General features: G+C 42.9%; 1 protein-coding gene across 1 annotated transcript in view; it reads left to right on the forward strand.

The window, feature by feature from the left end:
• The window catches only part of DOCK5 (dedicator of cytokinesis 5), a 234,346-nt gene that overhangs the window by 80,705 nt on the left and 129,751 nt on the right, over positions 1-23,890 (forward strand). Inside the window, exons 3-5 of the mRNA XM_056118939.1 lie at positions 14,434-14,474; positions 21,352-21,407; positions 23,681-23,777. Of these exons, the coding sequence (XP_055974914.1) occupies positions 14,434-14,474; positions 21,352-21,407; positions 23,681-23,777 (194 nt within the window). The remainder of the gene's footprint in view (positions 1-14,433; positions 14,475-21,351; positions 21,408-23,680; positions 23,778-23,890) is intronic.

Here is a 23,890-nt window from a genome sequence, read left to right on the forward strand (position 1 = left end):
TTGTGATTCAGCATGTTCTTAGCCAACTGTTTCAGAACATTTGATTTAAGAAAGTGATGGTCAGGGCCAGAGCGGCATTGTTGGCACTTGCTTTGCATGCAGCTGATGTGATCCCCACCAGGAGTGACCCCTGAATGCAAATCAGGAATAAGCCCTGAGCACTGCCTTTGTGTAGCCCACCCCTACCCCCCATCCCCCCCCCAAAAAAATAGCAAAAGAAAATGATGGCCACATCCTTCTGTCCCATATACCAGTCAATCTGGCATATGGGACAGATAGTGGTTGTGAATGAAAGAAAGCAAGATAAAGTTTTAAAACTTGATTTAACAGCACAAGTCAACCTAGATTGTCATGACATTAAGGTATTCTGAGTATCCATAACTTTTGTTAGTCTATTAGTTGAGATCGTCACAAGTCTGTAGAAATTCAGAGCCTGTAACCTCAGTAGGTCCTATTTATGAAAACAGGTGACTTCACAAACACAAGTGGCAGTGAGCCCAGCAGCTCGAATTTTATGACAAGAACTGCATGCAAACATTCTGGCATTAACACTGAAAGCTGATTTGGCCATGGGCATTTTGGCGAGTATGCTGGTCACTTCCCACATCTGTCTGACCTTCACCTTAAGTACAGCTTGTCAGTTACCACTGGGGTGGGGGGGTTGGGTAACACACATTCCTCCGAGCTGTGTTTTCCAAAAGACCTGGTAGTAGGATTATGTTTACAACAAAACTCATTAAAAAAGTAAAGCCAGCTTTCCCAAATTGATGTCCTCCCCCAAAAAAGTAGGGGAAGGGGAGGGAAAAAATACCCCAACCAATGCCGGGGGTGGGGTGGAGTGTGTGTGGGAGGGACCCTTTCTGGAACCACACCTGGCTCTGCTTCAGATCAGACTGGCTGCTTCCACTGCTGTAGGGGTTTGTCCACCCCCTGGGGGCTGCTCCTGGCTGCACTTGGGCCTCCCTGATCGCCCCCTGGTGCCTGGGCCCCTACCGTGCACCCTCACAGCCCGGCTTGACTCTGGCCTAGACCTGCTCACACAACACCCCTCGGAGTGTTCGGTTCCATTGCGGCCCATCAATTTTCTCTTGTTTGTTAGCTTGTTGTTGTTGTTGTTTTTCCATTGAAGTCAGCTTGTCTCTTGCCCAACTCATTGTTGAAGGGCAGAGTCTTCTGCTCTGCCTGTCTCACACTCCTCTCTCACCCCGGGCCCAGACCCACGCACCAGCCAGGTCCAGTGGTGTGTCTCTGCATCTCTGCTGGCGGGAGTGGCCCAGCACACACGTGCGCATCAGGCTTGGGGGGCGGGGTAGCTGCTCAACCTGGCTGGATTGTTGTGGGGTTTTTGTTTTATCTTTTTGTGGGGGTGGGGGCAGTGATTTCTTCTTTTCTTCCCCCCCCCCACATGCTTTTTCTTCATTTCGGTCGCGTGGTCGCCCCAACCTGTAAGTTTTCCCCAATGGATTCTGTGCAAATCCACTTACAACCTTCCTCTCCCCCTCACACCGAGTCTGTTTCCACCAGGCGGCCACGTGCAAAATTGGAACCTGTCGCTACAGGTTCGGTCGTGGGGTTAACTGGCCTGGGGTTAACTGGCCAGGTGGGTCCACAGAGAAAATCCCAAGGAAATGACTGGGAAGCCGTTTATTTCTTTCCCCGCGGTCCCCCTCCACCACCCCCCCCCATCACTCTTTTTTTGAAAGTGCCAGCTTTCTGAAGACACCCCAGGCCTGGGCAGTGTTACTCCCACACCCACCCCACCCCGCACTTAACTTCCAACTTTTGAAGGGTTGACCACCCAGGCAGTCTGTTCCGTTGTCGTGAAATGCTACTGTTCCACTGAACTCTCAGCCACAGAGTGCTCCCGACGCTTCTCAAGACTGTCACGTTCCTAAATGGTATTACATTAACGTCCTGTGTTTAAACGTTAAAAAAAAAAAAAAAAGTAGAGCCAGTGAAAAATCTCCTCTTAGATTTATTATCAAGAAGAGAATGCTGTTTTTCGTCTTCCTTTTTGAGATACATTGGATGTCCTCCTAAAATTCCTTCTTTAAACTGTTTCTGACATAGTTTGGATTTTCTGGGATGAGGGTCAGGATGCTTTTCTAAGTGGTATCTTAACTTACACTGTCATGAACGCGGCATTTGGGCAGCTGCCCTATACCTAAGGAAGGCAGGCTCTGCCAGCAAGCAAAGATAGAAGAGTGTTTCCATGAGCTTTTGTGACTCACAGTTGTTGACTTGAAGGGCTCTTGCATGGGATCAAAGTGATGAGAAGGAGGTAAGGTGGGATCAGACTCCTTCCCTTCATGCAGATACCTACACTCTGATGACGTCTCTACACCTGTGAGATCGAGGCGAGCCATTCTTATTTTCAGTGTTTCTTTTATCAAGAATTCCTTACATATCTTATCCGCTATTGTGACTCACCATTGTGAGAAACCATCACGGGTTTGGGTAAAACTCAGCTAAGAACTGGTGTAAGAAGAAAGCCTTAGAGAAAGTTTAAACTTGAGGCAGGTAGCAGTAATCGATCTCTCTCGTTGCTTGTATCTTGAGAGAGAGGATACATGTAGGCCTCTGCTTTGTTTTTAGTAATACAAGTGATTTACAATCTCGTATAAGAGTATATAAGGGGGCTTGTATACCATAAATATATAACTATGCTCCAGTGCCCCATTTTGTTAACCCACGGAGGCAAATAATTCAATAGATAATATCCTAGGAGTTATTTTGTGGAATGGAGAGGCAGTATCAAGCAGTGAAAAACCCTTGGCCTTAGATTATAAAACTGATTACCAGGCAGTGGAGGGAAAGGGGTGGGGGACTGCAGATGCGACTGGAGGTGACATGAGGACAATGGTGGAGGGTCTTGCACATTTTGCTGATGGTGGGCGCATCAATGCCATAAGTGTTAACTCTATTATAACCTTATTGTTATACTTAAAAAAAAAGAAAAAGGAAACATATATTGTAGGAATAGAAAAATACTGTGGACCAGAGAGGTAGTATAGCAGGTGAGCAATAGCCTTGCACTCGGCTGACCTGGGTTCAATCCCTGGCATCTCATATGGTTCCTTGAGCCCGCCAGGAATGATTTCTGAGTGCAGAACAAGGCGTAATCCTTGAGCATGGCAAGATGTGCCCCCCTCCCCCCCGCAATCCCTCCCTGCCCCCGAAAAATACTGGCTGGAAAACTTGTATGCCTGAAGTGAATCTTACTAGCAGAATTTTGTTCCTTGCCTCATTTCTCCATAAAATTTCAGTCTATAAATTGTTAATGAAGGTAAGAGAAATAAAAAAAAAAAGCTAAGGATAGCTTTTGAGGGATCAGGGATGTAGCTTAAAGGGCTTGAGTGCATATTTTTCCTGCATGAGGTCGAATTTGATCCCTTGGCATGGCACCATGCACTTAGCACTCCAGGTATAACACTGGATATACCTCATACCTACCTGGTGTGGCCCTCGTAGCCCCCTGTGCCACTGACCCCAAGCAGTGCTGCATCTTTGGGCCTGAGCTTCAAACCAGCTGCTGGTCACTCCTGAGCGCTGCTTGGGATCTCCTCCCCTCCCCCCGACCCCCCGCCAGATTATCAGTCTAACCCTTGCGTTTTCTGTGTTTGTGTATGTGTTCCTGGTGTTTGCTATTCAAACGGATTATTACTGCGTGTGTCCTTATTAATTTTGGCAGATTCGAAATAAATACCTAGTGATCTAGTCCATCTTTTAAATGATGGCAATAATAGACAGTACATTAATTTCCTCAAGCACTTATTTAGTTTTTTGTATGCAAGTTTAAGAATCTTATAATTAAAGGGGGGGGCAGAGTGATAATACAGTGGGTAGAGTGTTTACCTTGCACGCAGCTGACCTGGGCTCAATCCCTTGCATCCCATATGGTCCCCCAAGCATCCCCAGGAGTAATTTCTGAGTGCAGAGCCAGGAGTAACCCCTGAGCATTGCTGAGTATGACCCAAAAAGAAAAAAATAAATCTTATTGTTGTAATGAAGGGTACTAAGCTTACCAAGCTTGGGGTAATTTTTAAAAAATTAGAATTTATGATCACTTTGGGCTGGAGCGATAGCACAGCGGTAAGGCGCTTGCCTTGCACGCAGCCAATATGGCCGACCCGAGTTCGATTCCTCCGCCCCTCTCGGAGAGCCCGGCAAGTTCCCGAGAGTATCTCGCTCGCACGGCAGAGCCTGGCAAGCTACCCATGATGTATTCGATATGCCAAACACAGTAACAAGTGTCACAATGGAGGCGTTACTGGGCCCGCTCAAGCAAATCGATGAACAACGGGAGGACCGTGACCGTGACCGTGATCACTTTAATTTCCCCCCTAATATTTAGCTAAGGTCAGATCAATGTCTGGCTTTTGTTTGTGTTTGGAGGGTCATATTCAGTAGTATTCCTGACTTCATGCTCTAAGGTCACACCTGGCTGTGTTTGGACGACCGTATGTTCCGGGAATCAAACTGGGGTCTATCATATGTGAGACTGGTAATCTTAACATCTGTGCTATCTTTCTATTTCCTCAGATTAATGTTTTTGTGAGGTTTTGAAACCTATTTTGAGTTTCTGACATTCATCCCCCTCAGAAGAGAAGTAGCTGTTAAATCAAAATTTAAGTATCCTTTCCTTTAAGATCTCATGATGTGGAAAGATTTCCACGGTGTCCAGAGGAGGAGGCTCAGGTGGAAATCAGGGCTCGGGTCGAAGGTGTTAAAGTCCAAACATTGACTTCTCTCTTGGCTGCGTTCAGTTCCTGCTCAGGTTCTGCGACAGGCAGTACCACTGTCTCAATAGTTCTAGCTGCCTTGGTTGTCCTGTGGATTAATCATTAAGTTGATTCTTACCCTTTTTCTTGTTTTCTTTAAAGTCCTCTTTCCTACCATGGCTTAAGACCAGGGTCACATTCTGTTGGAAAACAGAAATATGTCTTTTTCTCATCCCCTTCAGGCTCTGAGTGAAGCTTTCTTCCTGGCCTGAGATTCCAACTTCTTATATCTCTTTGTTTGTTTGTGCTTAGTACTTTGAGAATAATTTAGAGGAGTTCTGCTCCCTCCAGAGAAGCAGAGACACATTCTTCAGAAAACAATTGAACTCCAAGTGGTCACCTGTCATAAACAAAACAACAAGGGGGTAGCCATGAATGGAGAAAAGTCGCTTGATGTCATTGGCGACCCCAGTTTCAAACTATATGTGAGTTCTTTGGGTCCCATTCATTAAATTGTGGGTTTTCAAGTACTTAATTTCAGTTCTTAACGATCCCGGGTGATGAGAGGTACTGAAGCTCATTTAATAAATGTGAAAACCAAGATTAAGAAAATTGAAGATGGCATTGGAGAGTAGTACAGGAGTTACTGTGAACCCAACTCAGATCCTCGCCACACATACCACTTGCCCTCCCTTCACCCCCATTATCACTGGGTGCACATCTGAAGGCCCCAGACACCACCAGGATGGCCTTGGTGGCCCTGAGAACTGCAAATTCTAAATAGCAACGCATCCCTGGGCCGAGCACTACACTCTGCAGGTGGTAGAGTATGGCCTTTCTTATATTCAAGGTGTTCCCATTCAGATTTTTTGCACTGGTTTTATTTATTTATTTATTTTATTTTATTATTATTATTATTTTTTTGTGGGCCACACTCTGCAGTGCTCAGGACTTACTCCTAGCTTTGCGTTCAGGAATCTTTCCTGGTGGAGCTTGGCAGACCATATGAGGTACTGGAAATCAAATCCAGGTTGGCTGCATGCAAGGCAAGTGCACTACCCACCATACCATAATTTTGGCCCTCTGGCACTGTTTGGTTAAGTTAGAGATATGCTTCGCAGAAGAGGCCTCTTAGTACCAGTACAAGAACTAATTGCTGGCCGGACTGTTTAACAAAGACTGTTTAACTGCATCCGGAAAGCAATCAAGGCTTTTGCAGGTCAGAACCATGATTTTGATGAGACTATTGTGTTTCCCCTTCTCAGTGAGCTGCAGGGTCTTTGAAGGCACAAGTCTACATTCTCTACTCCTCACCTTTGCCCTGCCCTACCCTCTACCCTGCACCACGTCCCTCTGCCCATGGAAGGATGTTTTTAATTTGCTAGTTGAAAACAAAAAAGAGACTGCAATGTCATCTTATATTATATGTCATTAGAAGAGATTGTGATATTTTTAGCTATGCAGTTAGATTTTATGAAGTAAAGACATAGAGGGGAAAATAGCATGGTCTGTGGTAGGAAATTTAAGATCCCTGAACCTTAATTCCTTAATTTCTTTAAATGAACAGTTGAAGCACTAGAGGCCCATAGTGGGTGACCTGGAGGGAGCTCCCCCCCCCTTTTTTTTTAGATCTCATTTAACTCCTTTGCATGAAGAGGGGAACCGTCTTTCTGGACTCCATGGCCTCTGAGGCATTGTACTTGGCTCCCATGCTCCCTGCGCTCCCCGGGTGAGGACTCAGGGAGAGAAGTGGGTCTTGGAGCTTTCAGTCAGCTTGCTTCTGGAGGTGTGTGCTGTCGCATCTCCCCAATATCAGTCTTCTCTCTCTCTGCCTCACACTCTTTCTCTTTAACATCTTCCTCTCATGTCTGCTATGCACCAGGCATGTGACAGATGCATGCCCCTTTCTTGTTTACTCAGAAAATAAGGCAGAAACCATATCTTTCTTAGCCTTGACTTGGCGCGTTGCTTGTGGTTTAAATAGGATTACATGGCCACGTTTGTAGGGACCATTGTCCTCTCGCTGTCCGGCCAGTATAGCCTGGGAGGCAAAATGAGTGAGTGAATGATGGAGCAAGCAAGTGAGTGAGTGTGTGTATGTGTGTGTGGTACAGGCAGGGTGAAGGTATGTGTGTGCGCACGTAGTGTTTTTTTTTTTTAATCTGCACCCCCAGCTTAGATAGTAAGGCCATGGCCAATTTTGGACAAGCCTTGTTCAGTTCCATGCTTTTGTTTCCTCTTGTTTGAAGTGAGGGGGTTAGATTTCTATAAACCCTTGAATTCTTTGGGGGCTCAGACTTCAGCATCTGTTGTCTCTTTATTTCAAAGACACGGAGTTAAGATAATGAACCTGGCCGAGTGGTGTAACTCCCAAGGAAGTACAAAGAACAGAATTGTCTTATTGCACTCAGCCCTTTCCATTTCTGCCTTTGAACTTACTTGCAAAAACCACAGTGAGTGCACGCGTGTGGAAAGGGAGCATGTTGAAGGTCAATGGCGCTTGGAAGGAAGTCTTTTCTGCCCTTAGCTAGATGATGTCCAGCAGCTGAGACACTTCTTTGTCCTGTGAGGGGTGTGCGTCAGTGGTTTCTGCTCACCAACTTTCAGATGGACTGTGGTCACCTCCTTGAGCAACAGTCCCTGGGGAGGGCGGGGGTAGACTACTTGCCTTGAAAGCCAACAGGTTTATTGGACCCACAGAGGATGGGACTTTTGACCTTGGCTCAGTAACTGCTTTACCCAGAGAGCTCGCAGTTCAGTGACACTAAAGTACAGAGTTTAGCACCTGTTGCTTCTCTTCCCCCACCTGCCCCTTCCCCATAAACACACACTCAGCGTGGGTTTTGATAATCAGTGGCTTCCTGCTTGAGAGGCTCTTGCCCATTAGTTCATGGGAGGTCAGAAATAATTTGTGATTGCACAGTGTGAATATATGTAATTCCACAGAGCTTGTACACTTTAAAAATGTTAAAACGGTAAGTTTATGTACGTCTATTTTGCCAGAATACAAAAATCACTGAGCTAAAAGGAGAAGAAACTAATTCTGCAAGGAATGCAAAATGAGGAGAGGCTTTTGCAAGACATTCCATAATTTACACATCTTAAATGATACTTTTGTTTTTTTTAAAAAAAAATCTTCAGAGGCCTGCTCAGTAATTAATTGTCTTAGGAGTCTTGAGCATATTCACAACCCTCCCATTGTGCTCCTCCGGCTCCAAGCATTACCATTAGGGCTCCTTTTGTGTTTAATGATTTGTTTATGGGTCCATTTCCTTCCTCCCTGAAGACAGTGTCTGGCACACTGGTGTTTAATAAGTGTTTTCATGTACAATAAGTCAGCGATCATGTTAGTGATGTAAATCCTCAGCGTCTGTGTGCCTTTTCAGAGAGACTTTCCAGACAGACTCCCTCAAATAGCCCCCTTCTGCTAGTCACCCTTTCATAATGTCCCTCTTTCATTCTTTCAAAATACTGAGTCCTTTGCTTGTGTTCATGTATGTATATATTTCTCTTTCCATTATGAAATAGGGCTTAGAAGTTGGTTATATTGTATGTCTTATATTGCTATTATCTGTCTGTTGAATAAATGAGCCTCCACTCTGTGCTTGTTTGTGTGTCACCTCTGTGGGAGTCCCTAGGCTGTGCACTCACCTCCATGGGGGTGGCCGTGTTGGGGGGGGCAGTGAGGCCCATTTTCTTTTTAAAATTACTTTCGGTGGTTTTTGGGTTATACCCAGCAGTGCTCAGGGCTTTCTCCTGACTCTGCATTCAGGAATCACTCCTGTTAAGGCTCTGGGGACCATGTGGGGTGCTAGGGATGGAACCCAGGGCTGCCCGCGTGCAAGGCAAGTGTACCCACGATACTATCTTTTTAATAAGATAGTATTAAAATGAATCTCTAATCTGTGATTGAACTTTTTGAAATAGCTTTTGGAACATTTGGAAATAATTTCTTTCAGTGTTAGTTGTTGTGCATGAAGTAATTAAGATGAATAATTTCTTCCAGGCACAATAAAAATAATGGGAAGTGGTTCTGTTACTTTTCACACATGCCCACAAACCGGTTTCAGAGGGAATTTTCAATAAAGTTATTAAGTAATAATTTAACAACACTATTAGCATTGAATTCTGTATTACCTTGAGACATTTTGTAATATTCACTGATATACAAATTTTTGCATGTTTTTAAGTGACAATACATACACATATATATGCAATGAAATGCGTTCACGTTAGATGTAAAATTCAGTGAGTTTCAGTAAATGAATGCCTAATACTCTTGTCAAGTTACAGAACCTTTGTCTCATTCTCAAGAATTTCTTTCTGCTTGTTTCACATAGTTCCTACTCTCCCAAATAAGTAATACTCTGAGTTAGAACCCCTTGGATTGATTGGTTTGCTCTTCAACATTATTATAAATGAAATAATGTGTGTCTCTATTTGGAGTCTTCTTTGCACTTTTTTTTTAAAATCCTAGATTCATCCACAGTATTACATATAACAGTTTATTTGCCTCATCAAATACATTCCACTATTTGAATATATTATAGTTTGGTTGTCACTATTCCTATTACTTACATTTTTGATGGACTCCTGTGTTTGCTTATTAAAGACAAAACTTCTAGGCCAGAAGAAATAACTCAATGGGAAGAAGCTCATGGTTTGTGTGCAAGAGGCTAGGAGTGGTCCCGAGACTTCATACTGCCCTGAGCACTCACAGGGTTAACCTCCAAGCTCCTGAGCACCACTGGATATTACCGAAACAAAATAAAACACAAAAGAATAAATTTCCAGAGGTAGAGTCATGAGGGCTGAATAGTAACAATCTGGTTTACCGCCTGTCATGTTTATAATACACCTTCACGGAAACTGACCTTGAGTCTTGACAAATAAAATTTCCACAGTTAAGGGGTGGAAAGGAAGAGTGCCCAGAGGGACGAGAGAGAGAGAGAGAGAGAGAGAGAGAGAGAGAGAGAGAGAGAGAGGCAGAGACAGAGAGACAGAGACAGAGAGACAGAGAGACAGACCACAGAGCAGCCAAGTGACCAACGGGATGAGATTTCTAAGGAATGTTGGAAGTACATCTGCAATGAATCTAGCAGCCCCACCTTATAGTCCCACACTTACGGCTGTGGGGGAGGCCAGAAAAGATAGAATGTGAACAGGGTTGGGGCTGCCCTTGGGTGACATTTGGGTAACCTCTCACAACTGTTCAATAGCAGCGCTGGTGGATTTCTTATTGATCTCACTCTCCATAGTAACAGCCCCTGAGGTGAGCCCCACCCACCCCTATCTCTCTGGGGCGGGAGAGATAGTTATTAAGAGTGTTTGCCCGCAGACAAAGAGAATAATTCCCTGCCAGTCTGAAGCTGAATGCTACTGAGTAAGCTATACCCACTTTGGTCCCTCTTAAGAAGGGGGAGTGCCACCTGCCAGCTCTAGAGTGGGCACATTGTTACCAGCTGGAACTGAGGACCACCTTTTATTTTGTGGTTTTCTATTTTTTTTTGGGGGGGGTGATCTGAGCCAGGCCAAGAACTGTGCAGGGGCTGTTCCTGGGTCTGTGCTCAGGACTGATACCGATACTCATTAAAGCGCTGAGCATGTGGAGGTGCTGGGAGTTTGAACTCTGACTGGCCACAGGCAAGGGAGTTGCCCTCCTGCCTGTCCGTTCAGGCTTCCAGTCTCCTGTGGAATATGCATCAGATCCTTATCCTTAGGAACTGCTGGACGCTGGGCCCTTCATCATTGCCTCAGACCCACTAAAAGTAACTCTCAGATGCTGCTGAGCACACTATTTAGGTCCCCCGGTGCCCTGTCTGCTCCCCTGCTTGTCTCTCACGCCCTCCTGAACTCTGGGCAGCACCTTGAGACACCCATGATTGCTCACCGCAAGTCATTTTCCAGACAGGCTCAGGCCTGGCACGCAGCCGTCCGGGGGGCTTTTGCATTTGAATCCCTCATTTCTCCCAGACAGGCCTGACCTCAGTGCCACAGCCGGGGCCAGATAGCAGAGACTGCATTTCCCTAGGTGTCACCCAGGCCCACTCAAACCAACGGCCCAGCCCCTGCCCAAGTCATCTTGCATCACTGGGCAATATGCGGAAAGAGAGGAGCTTGTCTCCGGTGAGGGATTCAGATGGCAGCCTGGTAGGAATTCAGCCATTCAACCACTTAACGAAGATATCAAAGTAACCGTCTTCATGGTACTCACTGAAATAGATTGATATGAGTACCTCAACAAAGGAACAGTCTGAGCTCATGTTTGGAAAACAGCCCAAGCAAATCATAAAGGAAAGACTATAGTAGCTGAACTGAACAGTATATTTTAAAAGAGGCCAACAGCAGAATAGAAGAAGTAGAAAATCAAATGAATGAGCTAGACTCCCTCAAATTAGTGGAAACCATCCAAAAGGAATAGAAAGAAGAAAGAATAGAAGTAACGAAGAAACCACAAGAACCATAGAGGAGAACAGCATTAAGAGGAATAACATTGGTTCCGTAGGTCTAGAAGAGAGAAGGAAAAGAACAGAGTTCTTATTTGAAGAAATAGCCAAGTACTTACCCAAACTTAGTAAGGAGTTAAGATACCGGATCCAGAAAGCTCAGAGAATTCCAGATGATAGAAACCAAATCAGATACACACTTCAAGAGCTAGTATAATTAAAGAGCATAAAAATCACAGAGAGTGGTCAAAAGCACTAAGAAAAAATGCAAAGTGTCACATATTATGGAGACTCTGTTGAAGACTATCAGCACATTTCCCCACTGAAACACTGTAGGTGAAGGGAGTGACAGGATATAGTAAAAGCACTGAATGGAAAAGTCACTGGGTTGAGTCAAGGTTTGTCAAAACATTTGGTCAAATCAGGGTTTGTCAAGATTACCTTTCTTTTCAGAATGGGTCATGGCATCCTAATTTTTATTTTGCTGAATAATTTTGGATTGTATCCTAGATTATTTATATATTTTTTTCTGAGTCTCTGTTTCTATTTCCTTCCTCTGAAGGATGGAGTTCCTCTTTATTTTCAGATTTAAGTTCATTTCACTCACACTGAAAAGTCTATTATTTGGGCAGTGCTGACATATCTTCTTAGTTCTTTTTTCCTCACTGGGATGTTTTAACTCTTGACAAGTACCTGGTAGTAATTTATTTATTTATTTATTTTGGTTTTTGGGTCACACCTGGAGATGCTCAGGGTCTACTCCTGGCTCATTTACTCAGGAATTACTCCTGGTGGTGCTCAGGGGACCATATGGGATGCTGGGAATCGAACCCGGGTCGGCCGCGTGCAAGGCAAATGCCCTACCTGCTGTGCTATTGCTCCAGCCCTCTGGTAGTAATTTAGAGGTCAGTAAGATACTGAGGTATAATACTTTAGTCTATGGAATTTATTATAAGCTTCCTATCAACTTTGTTTCCCAACTTTGTTTTGTGTGTGTGTGTGTGTGTGTGTGTGTGTGTGTGTGTGTGTGTGTACAAGTCTTTTGGGACACACCTAGCAGTTCTCAGAGGTCACTCCTGGCCAGGCTCTGGGCACTATATGGATGCCAAGGATCAAACTCAGGTCAGCTGCATAAGCGCCTTAACTTATAGAATATAGCTCTGGTCCCTTCTTTATATTTTTAAATAGCTCTATTTTTCTCAGAGCTCTGTTGTTAATTTCAGAGGCTCAGAAGATGTCACATTTCCTATTTGGATTTCAGCCACACTTTGTGCTGAATGTGCCCAGCCCTTAGGCCAGGAACCATAACATGGAAAGGCCATACTGTTCTACTTTCTGTTCTACATCTCGACATCCTTCTAAACTCAGCCTACATTTTTTTCTACTATATTGACTCCAGATAATTTTAGATTTTTGTTTTGGTTTATGGTTTGTTCAGTTTATAGTTGCTTTGCAAGATTGCTAATGCTGTGTGAACTTATCATTGAAATAGCATGCAGTTGAAATACAAATCCCTTATTATAGTAAGGAATGTTAGAATCTGACTATCCACTCTCCATTTCACAACTTGTTCTATTCTTTATTTTTCATAACTTACCAGCTGGTCTTTCAGAAACATTCCCAACTAGTTCCCCTCTAGCTTTTTGCTTGCTCTTTTTTCTGTTTCATATTTCGGATCCCAAATCTTCATTTACATGATTGTTTGTTTTCATTCAGTTACTTACTATTGTGCCCCAAGTAAGTGTTTCTGTAAAATTAGAATGAAAATGAAAGAAAGGAATAAACCTTCAATAAGTATTCAATATAAAACTTCAATAAGTATTCATGATAAGTAATTTTTATGGATCTTTTAATTTGTTTTGAGTAAATAGGTGTGGGACTATTGGCAATTCATGGGCATGTTTAACTCATAAGAAACTCCTAACAATCTAAGAGCCCTGTATTCTTTCCAATACTCAACAATGTAAGTCTTTTTAATTTCAGCCATTCTGATAAATGTATTATACTTTTCAGTATATTGTGCACTGAGTAGAATTTGCTCTAACTGTTGTACAGTTCTGTAGGCTTTTTTATTTTTTAATTCATCCTCCTTTCCTCCCTCCCTCCCTCCCTCCCTCTCCCTCCCTCCCTCCCTCCCTCCCTCCCTTACTTTCTTCCATCCATCTTGGGTGACACTTGGCAGTGCTTGGGGGTTACTCCTGGGTCTGGTTACACCAGGGATTACTCCTGGTGGTGCTCAGGGACCATATGAAATGGAGGGGATTGAACCTGGGTTGGCCGTGTAAAAGGCAAGTACCCTACCTGCTGTGTTATCACTACGGTTGTATGTAACTCTTAACAGGATTTACGTAGCAAAGGTGACCACTTTGATGACAAATGGGTAGAAAGGATAAAAAAAATTAATATAGGGAATTACCTACAGTAGATAATTTTATTATAATTAATAATTGAATTATATTTAAACTATAATTAATTTAATTATATGTAAATTTAAAATTGTAATAATTTCAAAAGTACTTGTTTATGGGTAGATAAAATTTTATATTTTCTCTTCGATATATATGGCAGGAAAGCCTCCATGGGGTGTATACATGCTGGGATTTTAAGGAAGAAATTAAATTCACCAGTGCATATTTCTCTCTCTCTTTCTCTCTCTCTCTCTCTCTCTCTCTCTCTCTCTCTCTCTCTCTCTCTCTCTCCCCTTGGGCATTGGTGATACACCTTTTAAAGCCTTATCAAGTGAACGCATAAAATTTTTTATTGTGAGGGATGCTTATAACACTGCCAAGAATTATCTACAGTGTTGTTTTGTTTGCTTTACTTTGTAACTTTTTCATGCAAGTATTTGTATATATAAGGTTAGCTAGTCCAAATTAAAAATTGTTCCTGGATAGTGGTTCTTAATGTAGAAGCTTGGGCTGGTAATTGTGAGAGTGAACACGGAGAGGAATGTTTTAAGTACCTGTTGTAATAGTATGAGCTGCCTTGTGGAATGTATGTGCGTGGACAAAAGTCTGTATTCGTTCATGCAACATTGATTGAACAGCTTTCATGTGGTGAGATGTTAAGACTGCCTTCTCATGCGTCTTTTTCCTTTTCTTTTTCCAAAGGATTGGAGGCTGGGCAGGGTTCTAATGTAGAGCCAGATAATTGACTCTTGGATTCTTTCCCAGTTTTCTGGCAGAATATGAGATTGTACGCTGCTAATATCTTGATAGTATCCTGTAAACAAAATATAGATTTTGTTTTCTTTTATTCCCTGACAGGTTGGTTCAGAGGATACACCCTCCAGAATAAATCTAAAAAGGTATGACTTGTTATTCAGTTTATTTTTTATTTGATCTCTGCTAAGTTTTGCTTTGTTGTCTGATCTCATTAAGTGTTACGTGTCTGTATCTTATCTTTAGGTTTTTGCTTTTCTTTTTGATGGCTGATCTTTAGATTTGAAGGGAAGTCGTCTGACCTCAGTACTCAGATGAAAAAGCCCAAATACCATCTTTCTCACCAACAAATTCAAGGAGAAGGACCATACAGCTTCTCCCAGGCCCTCAAAATAAGCAAAATGGCAATATCATGCCAGTAATAGAGTGAGTTGTTTGATGGGCAGAATCATATTTCAACTTTTTAAAATTTATTTTCTTTAAATGTTACTTTTGTTTTAAATATCACCAATACCCCTAAGGGCGGGGGGGGGGGGGGAAGAGAGAGAGAGAGAGAGAGAGAGAGAGATACACACTGGTGAAGAAATGATATTGGATTAAACCAATCATGAATAACTTTGTAACTGTGAATCTCATGGTGACTCAATTAAAAAAATTTTTAAATATTACCTTTTAGAACAATTATTTAGTAAGGGCTTTATTTAGTTCATTAATATAAGCCAGAGTAGTAGATTCAAACTGAATCTCATAACCCCAAATAGCACAATGTGGAATATGTACAGTGGGTTATAACACATATTAAATATAAAAGAATGGAATACTATAGTAAATAGTGTTTTGTAGAGCTTCTGTTTTGTGTACATATTTTTCTGTATATTTTGTCTAAAATTTTTATTTTATGAATAGTGAGTACTGAGTTGCCATGTAAATCTTATCTTGTCATGGGAAGAGTTTGAAAACTATTGACCCTAGCAGGTTCTCTATGCCAGTGTCAAAGCTACTGGTCATCAAGCTAACGAAGATCTATTAATTATGTTAATACCCCCTTCAGCTTATTTTAGGTCAGGTCAGCGCTTTTGCTGGGCAGTATAGCATGTCAGCACTTTCCTGTGTAAGAACAGTTTTGATAACATCACAAGTAAAATAGTGAGTTAGGAAAGGGATGAGGAAAGCTCTTTAGCATTTATCAAAGTTGAGTATCCTTCAAAAGACCTCAGAGACTCAGAAAAACACCTTTCTTTTAAAGATGATAAAATCAGGGTATTAAACCTGTACTGTCTGGGCCAGAGGGTGCCCAGTGGGCTGATGCAGGCCTTACGTGCAATGAGACCCGTGTGAATCCCCAGCACCATGTGGTCCCTTGAACCAGGAACAGCCTCTAAACACAGCAGGGTGTGGTCAAAGAAATCTGGACTGTCCTCATCAAGCTTTCAGTATTGTTGATTCCTTAGTGCATGTACATGCATGCATATGCACAATACTCTCTTTGTCTACTGACAATTTATTTTTTGATTTGTTTGCTTTTTTTTGTCACACCCAGCAGTGCTCAGGGTTTACTCCTGGCTTTGCACTCAGGAATTACTCCTGGCATTGCTTGGAGGACCATATGGGATGCCAGGGCTTAAACCCGGGCTGGCCTCATGCAAGGCAAATTCCCTACCTGCTGTTCTATCGCTCAGGCCCTCCACTGACAATTTAAAGTAGTGTTTTGCTTTTGTTTCTTCTTTTGTTGGGTCCACACCCAGCAGTCCTCAGGGCTTACTCCTGGCTCTCTGCGTTCAGGGATCACAACCGGCATTCTTGGGGGACCACCTGGGATATGGAGGAATCAAACCTGGGTCAGCTGTGTGCAAGGCAAAAACCCTACCTGTTCTATGTTCTTGTGTACCATGAGCTCATTTCTAATTTTATAATTTTTCATCTAATCTATTATATACTTTGTTTTGTTTTGTTTTTGTTTTGGGGGTTCTGCATACCCAAGGCATACCCCTGGCTCTGTGTTCAGGGTGTGGTGCTTGATCGGCCATATGTAGTGCCAGAGATCAAATCAGGGTTGGCTATATGCAGGGCAAGCACCTTGCCCCTGGATTATCATAATGTTCCTCCCTAGGGACCTCAGAGTGACAGATGTTCTGATATGAATGAGAATGAAAACAAAGCAAAGACCTTTCTTCTGGGCTTGTTTATTGGGTTGGGTTTAACTGTTTATCCTTAGTCATAAGGATGCAAGTGGCAGTGATTTCAAAGCATAATTTCAAATTTGGAGCTTTGCTAATTTGTTATTTTTTGTTTGTTTGTTTTTTCAATTTTTTTGCTTTTTGGGTCACACCCAGCAATGCTCAGGGGTTACTCCTGGCTCTGTGCTCAGGAATTACACCTGCCGGTGCTCAGGGGACCATATGGGATGTCGGGGATCGAACCTGGGTCAGCCACGTGCAAGGCAAATGCCCTACCTGCTGTGCTATCGCTCCGGCCCCTAATTTGTTATTGTTGGGGACATACCCCGTGGTGTATATGAGAGGTAACACAGAACTGGGATCAAACTTAGAGCCTCATAAATGAGTCTATGTGCTCTATCAATTGGACAATTCTCAGCTCTGAAATTTCACTAATTTTAAAGTTCTGCATGTATTAAAGCGCAAGAATATTTTATTTTAATTTCAAAGTATGAGCTGAGAACCAGTCTTGTATGAATTAAAGAACAACCAAAATTCCTGATTTTTTTTTAAGAGGGCTACAGCCAACAGTGCTCAGGGCTTACACCTGGCTCTTTGCTTAGGGATCACTCCTGGCAGTCCCAGGGATTGAACTAGTGCCAGCCACCTGTTGAATAATCACTCCCACCCCATACTATCTCTCCAGCCCTCAAATTCTTGATTTTCAAAATATTTTTAGTTGGGTAAAACAACGCCCCACACAAGCATCACCTTCTAGCATAGAAATTATTCATTTCTGAGAAATCCTGTAATTTCAGACATTAAAATCCATCTTGCTAGATTTGAAAATTGTATAGAGTGCCCCACTCTAGAGTGTTCTATACATTATGAATGCATTCTAATTTTTTTTTAAATCTGTATTCAGGGCCCAGATAGGTAGTATAGGGCATAAGGTGCTTTGCTTGTGTGTGATCCCCAGCGTCTCATATAGTCCACCAAGCACTGACAGGCATCATTCCTGAGGGCAGAACCAGGAGTAAACCCTGAGCATCGCTGGGTGTGGTTCCAAAACAAAACAAAAAAATCTGTATTCAAGATTTAAAATCTCAAGTTTTAGAATGATTTCTAAAAGTGGTTCTTTCAGTTCTTCATAAATATATATATATGTATATGTATTTTAAACATCCTCAGCATTTCCTCTTTAAACTCCTTAACAGAGACTTCTTTTTATTGAATCACCATGAGATACAGAGTTACAAAGATGATCAGGTTTCAGTCATACAGTGTTCCATCACCCATCCCTCCACCCGTGTACATTTCCCACCACCAATGTCCCCAGTTTCTGTCCCTTCCCCTCCCCCAGTGCGCACTCTCTCTCTCTCTCTCTCTCTCTCTCTCTCTCTCTCTCTCTCTCTCCCCTCCCTCCCCCAACCCCGTCTTTGTCATAGTGGTCCCTTCTCTATCCCAACTGCCTTCTCTCATAGCACTTGAGGCAGTCTTCCAACCATGGACCAATCCTCCTGGCCCTTCTTTCTACCGTCCTTACGTGGATAATTATATTTTGTAATCCAATGAAATAGTAAAAACAAAGGGCTGTACATTTACACACTGATTTCTTTTTAAATGGTGAGCTTTTCTGTCTCTTGTTATTCCCCATTCAGTCTTCCTGCGTGCACTGGGCATGTACACATGCTTGATGGTGATGTGTGCACATTTAACTGCGGTGCTCACAGGAGTCCATGTAATTTAGTTGAGGGGCCCTTGGCTGTGCCCTGGAGATGCTGTGCCAGGGGTCCCCAAAGCCATTTGCACCATGCCTGGTGCATGTGGGTGGCACCTGGAATTGAGCTGGCTTCCTATTCTTATAAGGCAAGCTTTTTGCCACTGAGACTCCCAAGGCCCCTAATTATTAATTTTGAGGTTTTCTGAGTTCAGCTATCTTTCTTTTGCAGAGATCCAGAGAAAATAGAGGGAATTGAAAGTCAGTTGTCAGGAATGATGTTCAGCTTCAGATACCCTTTCATTAAGATATACAGCCCTTTTTGAAATGCTCATGAATGCTATTTTCTTCCTTGGCAGTCTTTTGTGGCAGAGAACTTGAAAGGCCTATTATTTTAATGGAAATTTTTGATGTCATTTAAAAGCAGACCTAGGCATTTAGAGGGGTAATAAAACGAGCTAGTGGTTTTACAAATTGCAGAAGCCAAGAGCTTCGCAGAAGCTGATTATTGATCCTGGCAGTATTGTGGAAGTCTGCTGAAGGGCAATATCTTGAAAAGAATTTGTTTATTTTTTACTCAAGTAAGTAGGTTGTACTGAGAAAGGAAAAGCAAAATTGAGAGATAGATTTTTAAATAAAACTTTATTACATCGTTTTATACTCACCTCCTCTGTGTGTAATGGGATAGGAAATTTTATTATGTATCGCACTACTAGAACATTTAAATGGCTACCATTGAACATGTATTATCATTGAAAAATAATTTCAGCGGATTACACAGTGGTAATGCAGTAAAATTATTTTTATCTTAATGTGAAAATCATCATTTTGGTTTTGCCAGCACAAACTCTTTGCTTCATTATCACAAAACAAGTTATTGTTGGTAATCCTGATTTCTTGTCTCAGATTTTTCTTAGTATGAAACCAAGTCATTAGACTATGAATGCATGAAAATTTTCATTAGCCTGTTGCCTTCTTGATTTGGAAAATCATCTTCAAGGATATTTCTGGGCCTGGCCTTATGACTGTCACTCTCACTGTCCTCCCTTTGCTCATTGATTTGCTCAAGCGGGCACCAGTAACAACTTACAACAAATTGTGAAACTTTTTGTTACTGTTTTTGGCATATCAAATACATCACGGGGAACTTGCCAGGCTTTGCCGTGCAGGCGAAATAACTCTCGGTAACTTGCCAGGCAGAGAGGGGCAGAGGAATTGAACCCGGGTCAGCTGTGTGCAAGGCCCTAACCGCTGTGCTATCGCTCCAGCCCAGCCTCTGCGGTGATGGAAGCGTTTTGGTTGCACTGCCCGAGGTGGCGTTCCAGGATGTCCTCGTACTAGTCCACTGTCAAGGCGCCACCCCGAGATGTCTGGCGGTGGAGATTGGAACTGCAGGCTATTGAGAGAGGCTGCATTGCCTCCGGAGCAGGATGCCAGCGCTGGGCCTTAGGACATTTTATTTTAATCTCCAAATCTATTTCCTGATAACTGCTATTGACAGACCCGGAGAGATAGTGCAGTGAATAAGGCACTTGCCTTAAACACAGCTGACCTGGTTTGATCCTTCGCACTTCATATAGTCTCAGGAGTACTTCCCAGAGTGATCCCTGAGCACAGAGCAAGGAGGATGGCCTGAGCACAGCTGGATGTGGTCGACAAAGACTAAAAACAAAGACCTGTCAGAAAAGGTGCCATTTTGTTTTGACTTAAGCAATAATAGGATCCTTTATCTTCACCAATGCTGGAAACAGCTTAACCCATTTTCTTGACATTTTCTGATTTTTGTTTGTTTAGTTTGTTTTTGTGCATACCTGTGGGGTTTAGTATTCAGTCCTGGCTTTGGCCTCAGGGATTACTCCTAGAAGGGTCCAACCTGAGTCAGCCAAATGCAAGGCAAGTGGCCTACCTGCTGTACTATTGCTCCAGCCTGTTTCCTGTTTTATTGGCAAAGAATTAAAAGAAGAGCGTTGAACAGATGAATATCATAGACACAGTGGCATGACCACTTCTTGCCCTGAATGGATTAAGAATCATTGGCCTCCCTCCCTTTCTCCCTCCCTCCCTCCCACTTACTCCTGCCTCTGCACTCAGGAATCACACCTGGTGGACCTGAGTGGATCAGCTGCATAAAAGGCAAATGCCCTACCTGCTATACTATCTCTCTGAACCCCTCCCCCATCTTTGACCAGTACCCACAAGACAGTGTCATCAAAAACCTTGACATGAAAGGCCACAAGATCACATTAACCTTTGCAGGTGTGAGGAGTTGGTACAAATTTAACAAGCCAGTGGGGCCCAGTAACTGGTTTGTCTGTGATCTTTGGGTTTACATGCAAGGTTCTATGAAAGGAAGATGTAATATCTGTTCTAGGTCCTGTAACTTTGTTTTTCATTAATGAGTGTATCACAAAGTTAAACACTACCATTTGGAATTTCAGAAAACACTATCCAAGATTTGCTTCCTGTTAGTTAGGTCCGATCTTCTATTCTCCTCTTTCTACTAAATTATTTCTTCTCTTTCTCTTTAGTCTTTCTGGGCCTTAGTTTTCCCATCAGCATTGCCACAGTAGTTGATGTAGGGTTGCCTCTTAGGGATGTAGAATTGAGAACAATTTGAGACTGGGAAGTGCTGAGAATAACCAGATAACTAGTACTAATTGATTTGGGGCACATTTGGCTTAAGTGGAAGTGCTGAGAGGAATTGCTTAGCAAATCACTATAATTTTATGGGCCACTAAGTACACAGCCCTCCATCTACTAATTATGTGAAACCCATTTAGGGAAGTGTCTTGTGGCAAATATCTGGAGAGGATTTAGGAGCTCATTACTAAACTCTTAATCATTATTGCAGCTCTGAACGGACCCAGACATGCTTTCCTGATAACTTACAAAGCATCACACCTAGTCCCTGTGATCCCATTTTTGTGTATTTTTTCTCAGATTTTTCAGCAATTCCTTCCTTTGGATAGTTGATCAATATAATTGATGTCCTGCAGTGCAGCCTGATGGCAAAATATAGTTATTTTCCAGGTATACTCAAACTCATTCTTCCATAATCATTCCCCATCCCATCCCTTGAGAAAAGAATTGTTTTCTACTTTTGGCAGAGATTTTTATAACCATGTACCAAAACTCTTCTCTTTGCAGGGCATTTTCCCAGAATCATATATCCATTTGAAGGAGGCAACTGTGGAAGATAGAGGGTGAGTTCCAATCTAGAAAAACTCCTAAAAGGTGAAGATGTAATAATATCATTGGAGAAGACCTTCTGCCCATTAACATTTTTTTTACATCATTAATTCTACTCATAAGAGAAATGAATGAAAGCTCTTTTGGATCATAATTCCTTCTTTGTCTTCTCTTTCTATGATTGTTTCTCTGGCATCCTTCCCCAACAATCTTGACTGAGAATTGAAAGTTTTTACATTCCTCTCTTACACCACTAGTTCAGCAGTTGTATTTGTGGGTGTGCGTGTGCTCATTTGTGTATGTGTGTGTGTGCACCTGTGCACCCCCCCACATGAACATTCGACATTTTTTATTAAACCCCAAGGCCCTCCAGTTTGGGAAATTTGGGATAGAAATGAGAAAGTTACATCCAGCAGCTCTTAATATTGGACAGGTTCAGGTTGCTGCAAGGCATGTAAGAATTTCTGGGGATTGAACCCCTGTTCATTGCTAATTGAGGGGAAAATTGGCCCTACTTTGGTCATAAGTTTGATGCAAGATTATGGAATGATGTGTATGAATATGCTCTACAGACAGGTCCATATCTTATCCGCCTTGTCATTTATCCTGGGAAGTCCGGCCTCACTGACAGCTAGGACGGGTGACACTCTCAGCCCGCAGAGGGAGAGAGAAGTGCTGATTTGAAGACTCTGCAGACTGGTGAGGAAGAGTAGAGAGGCCGTCAGGAGAGCCTGGGTCGGTCTTCACAGTAGTGTGGGTCCCAGAGCCACAAAGTTTCCAAGCTGGAGAGAGACTCAGAGTTTCCAAGAATATTCTCATTGATAGGTTCTGTACCTTTGTTTAGTAGGCAAGAGATGAAGAGATGGCAACGTTCACATCACTCCTTGGGAGCAAAATTAGAAGTGAAAACCAGGTGTCCTGTCCTCTTAGAGAACCTTTTTTTCTTTTTTTTTTTTTCCCCTTTATTTTATTTTATTTTTTTAAGTTGTAGATTTACAATTTTTTGTGCTTTGGTTTCAATTATACAATGATCAGATACCCATCCCTCCACCAGTGCCCATTTTCCACCACCATGGATAATATCCCTCCCACCCCCATCCCCCCATCCCCCCTGTCTCTGTGGCAGGGCAATCCCCTGTGTTCTCTCTCTCCTTTTGGGTGTTGTGGTCTGCAAAAGAGGCATTGAGTGGCAAACATGAGAACCTTTTTTTCTAGTGTGACATTACTGGGTGGCTTCCAGGGTCCCTGGCCACCCCCCCCCCCCCCCCCCCCGGAAGTCAGGGTAAAGAGTAAAAACCCTTGAACTTTGCATTGTTCTAGTGCATTGCTAGGAAATGCACTTTGCACAGTTTAGTTAGAAATTCCCAGATGATCAACTGGAATTTCTAATTTCTAGTAAGCTTTCAAACTTTTGTTTTGTTTTGTTTTTGTTTTGGGGGCCACACCTGGTGATGCTCAGTGGTTCCTCCTGGGTCTGTACTCAGGAATAACTCCCAGTATTGCTTAGGGGCCCATATGGATGCTGGAGATTGAACCCCGTCGGCTCCATGCAAGGCAAGCACCCTACCCACTGTACTATCACTCTGGCTCAGGTTTCAAATATCTTATGGTACATACCTGAAGATACTACTTTAAGATATTTGAAATCTAAACTTAACTAGCTATCCTATATTTATATTTGATAGTCTGTTGATCTCACCATTAGTCTCCATTCGTTTGCTTGTTTGTATGCTCCCCCATTCTCCTTTCATTCAGATAATTACCCCCCCCCCCCAGTGGATTTAAGTGGATGAGGGTTGGGCCTAACTTGTTACTCATGTGTTCTCGAGTAGTGAGCATTTGAACATCTCTGTCTTATTCTGGAAGTGGCTGATTAGAAGGACACAGAGCCATTCCAGAAAGCGCACCACCCTTTAGTCCCGACCAGCAGGTCTTGTGTGAGAAAACGGGCCTCTCACAGAGCCCTTGTACTGTTTGAACTTCTCTGTCCACTTTTCATAACAAAATTGGGAGAAACAGCAGAAATAGAGGACTTCCGCTGAAGTGAGCCAGTTTCCCATAGCAATTTCACGACAATCAGTGGCAGGAGCTGGTTCCTTTTTACGAACTCTGATGTTCATGTGCTTAAATTGGTCGAGGTTTTCTACACCGACCTCACCACAAGTTTCACTTGGTTTCAAATTTAGCCAGCGCCGACCCAATCCCTGAGCTTTGGGCGAATAAACCCCATCAGGAAAATCAGTGGTGATACACCCGGAGTAAAGTGCGCCTGTCTGATTCTCCTTAGGCAGCATGAGACCGTGATTCCTGGTGAGCTGCCCCTGGTCCAGGAGCTCACATCCACACTGCGAGAATGGGCTGTCATCTGGCGCAAGCTCTATGTGGTAAGTTGGAACTGGCAACAGCTCTCCTGGACCTTCGACCTGCCTCATCGTGGTGTGTTGGTCACTTGGTACCCTGTGTCACAGATGGTGCACAGTGATACCCGGGCCTCACA

This window comes from Sorex fumeus, unplaced genomic scaffold (genome assembly GCF_029834395.1).
Source record: "Sorex fumeus unplaced genomic scaffold, SorFum_2.1 ptg000039l, whole genome shotgun sequence".
Classification (NCBI taxonomy): Eukaryota; Metazoa; Chordata; class Mammalia; order Eulipotyphla; family Soricidae; genus Sorex; species Sorex fumeus.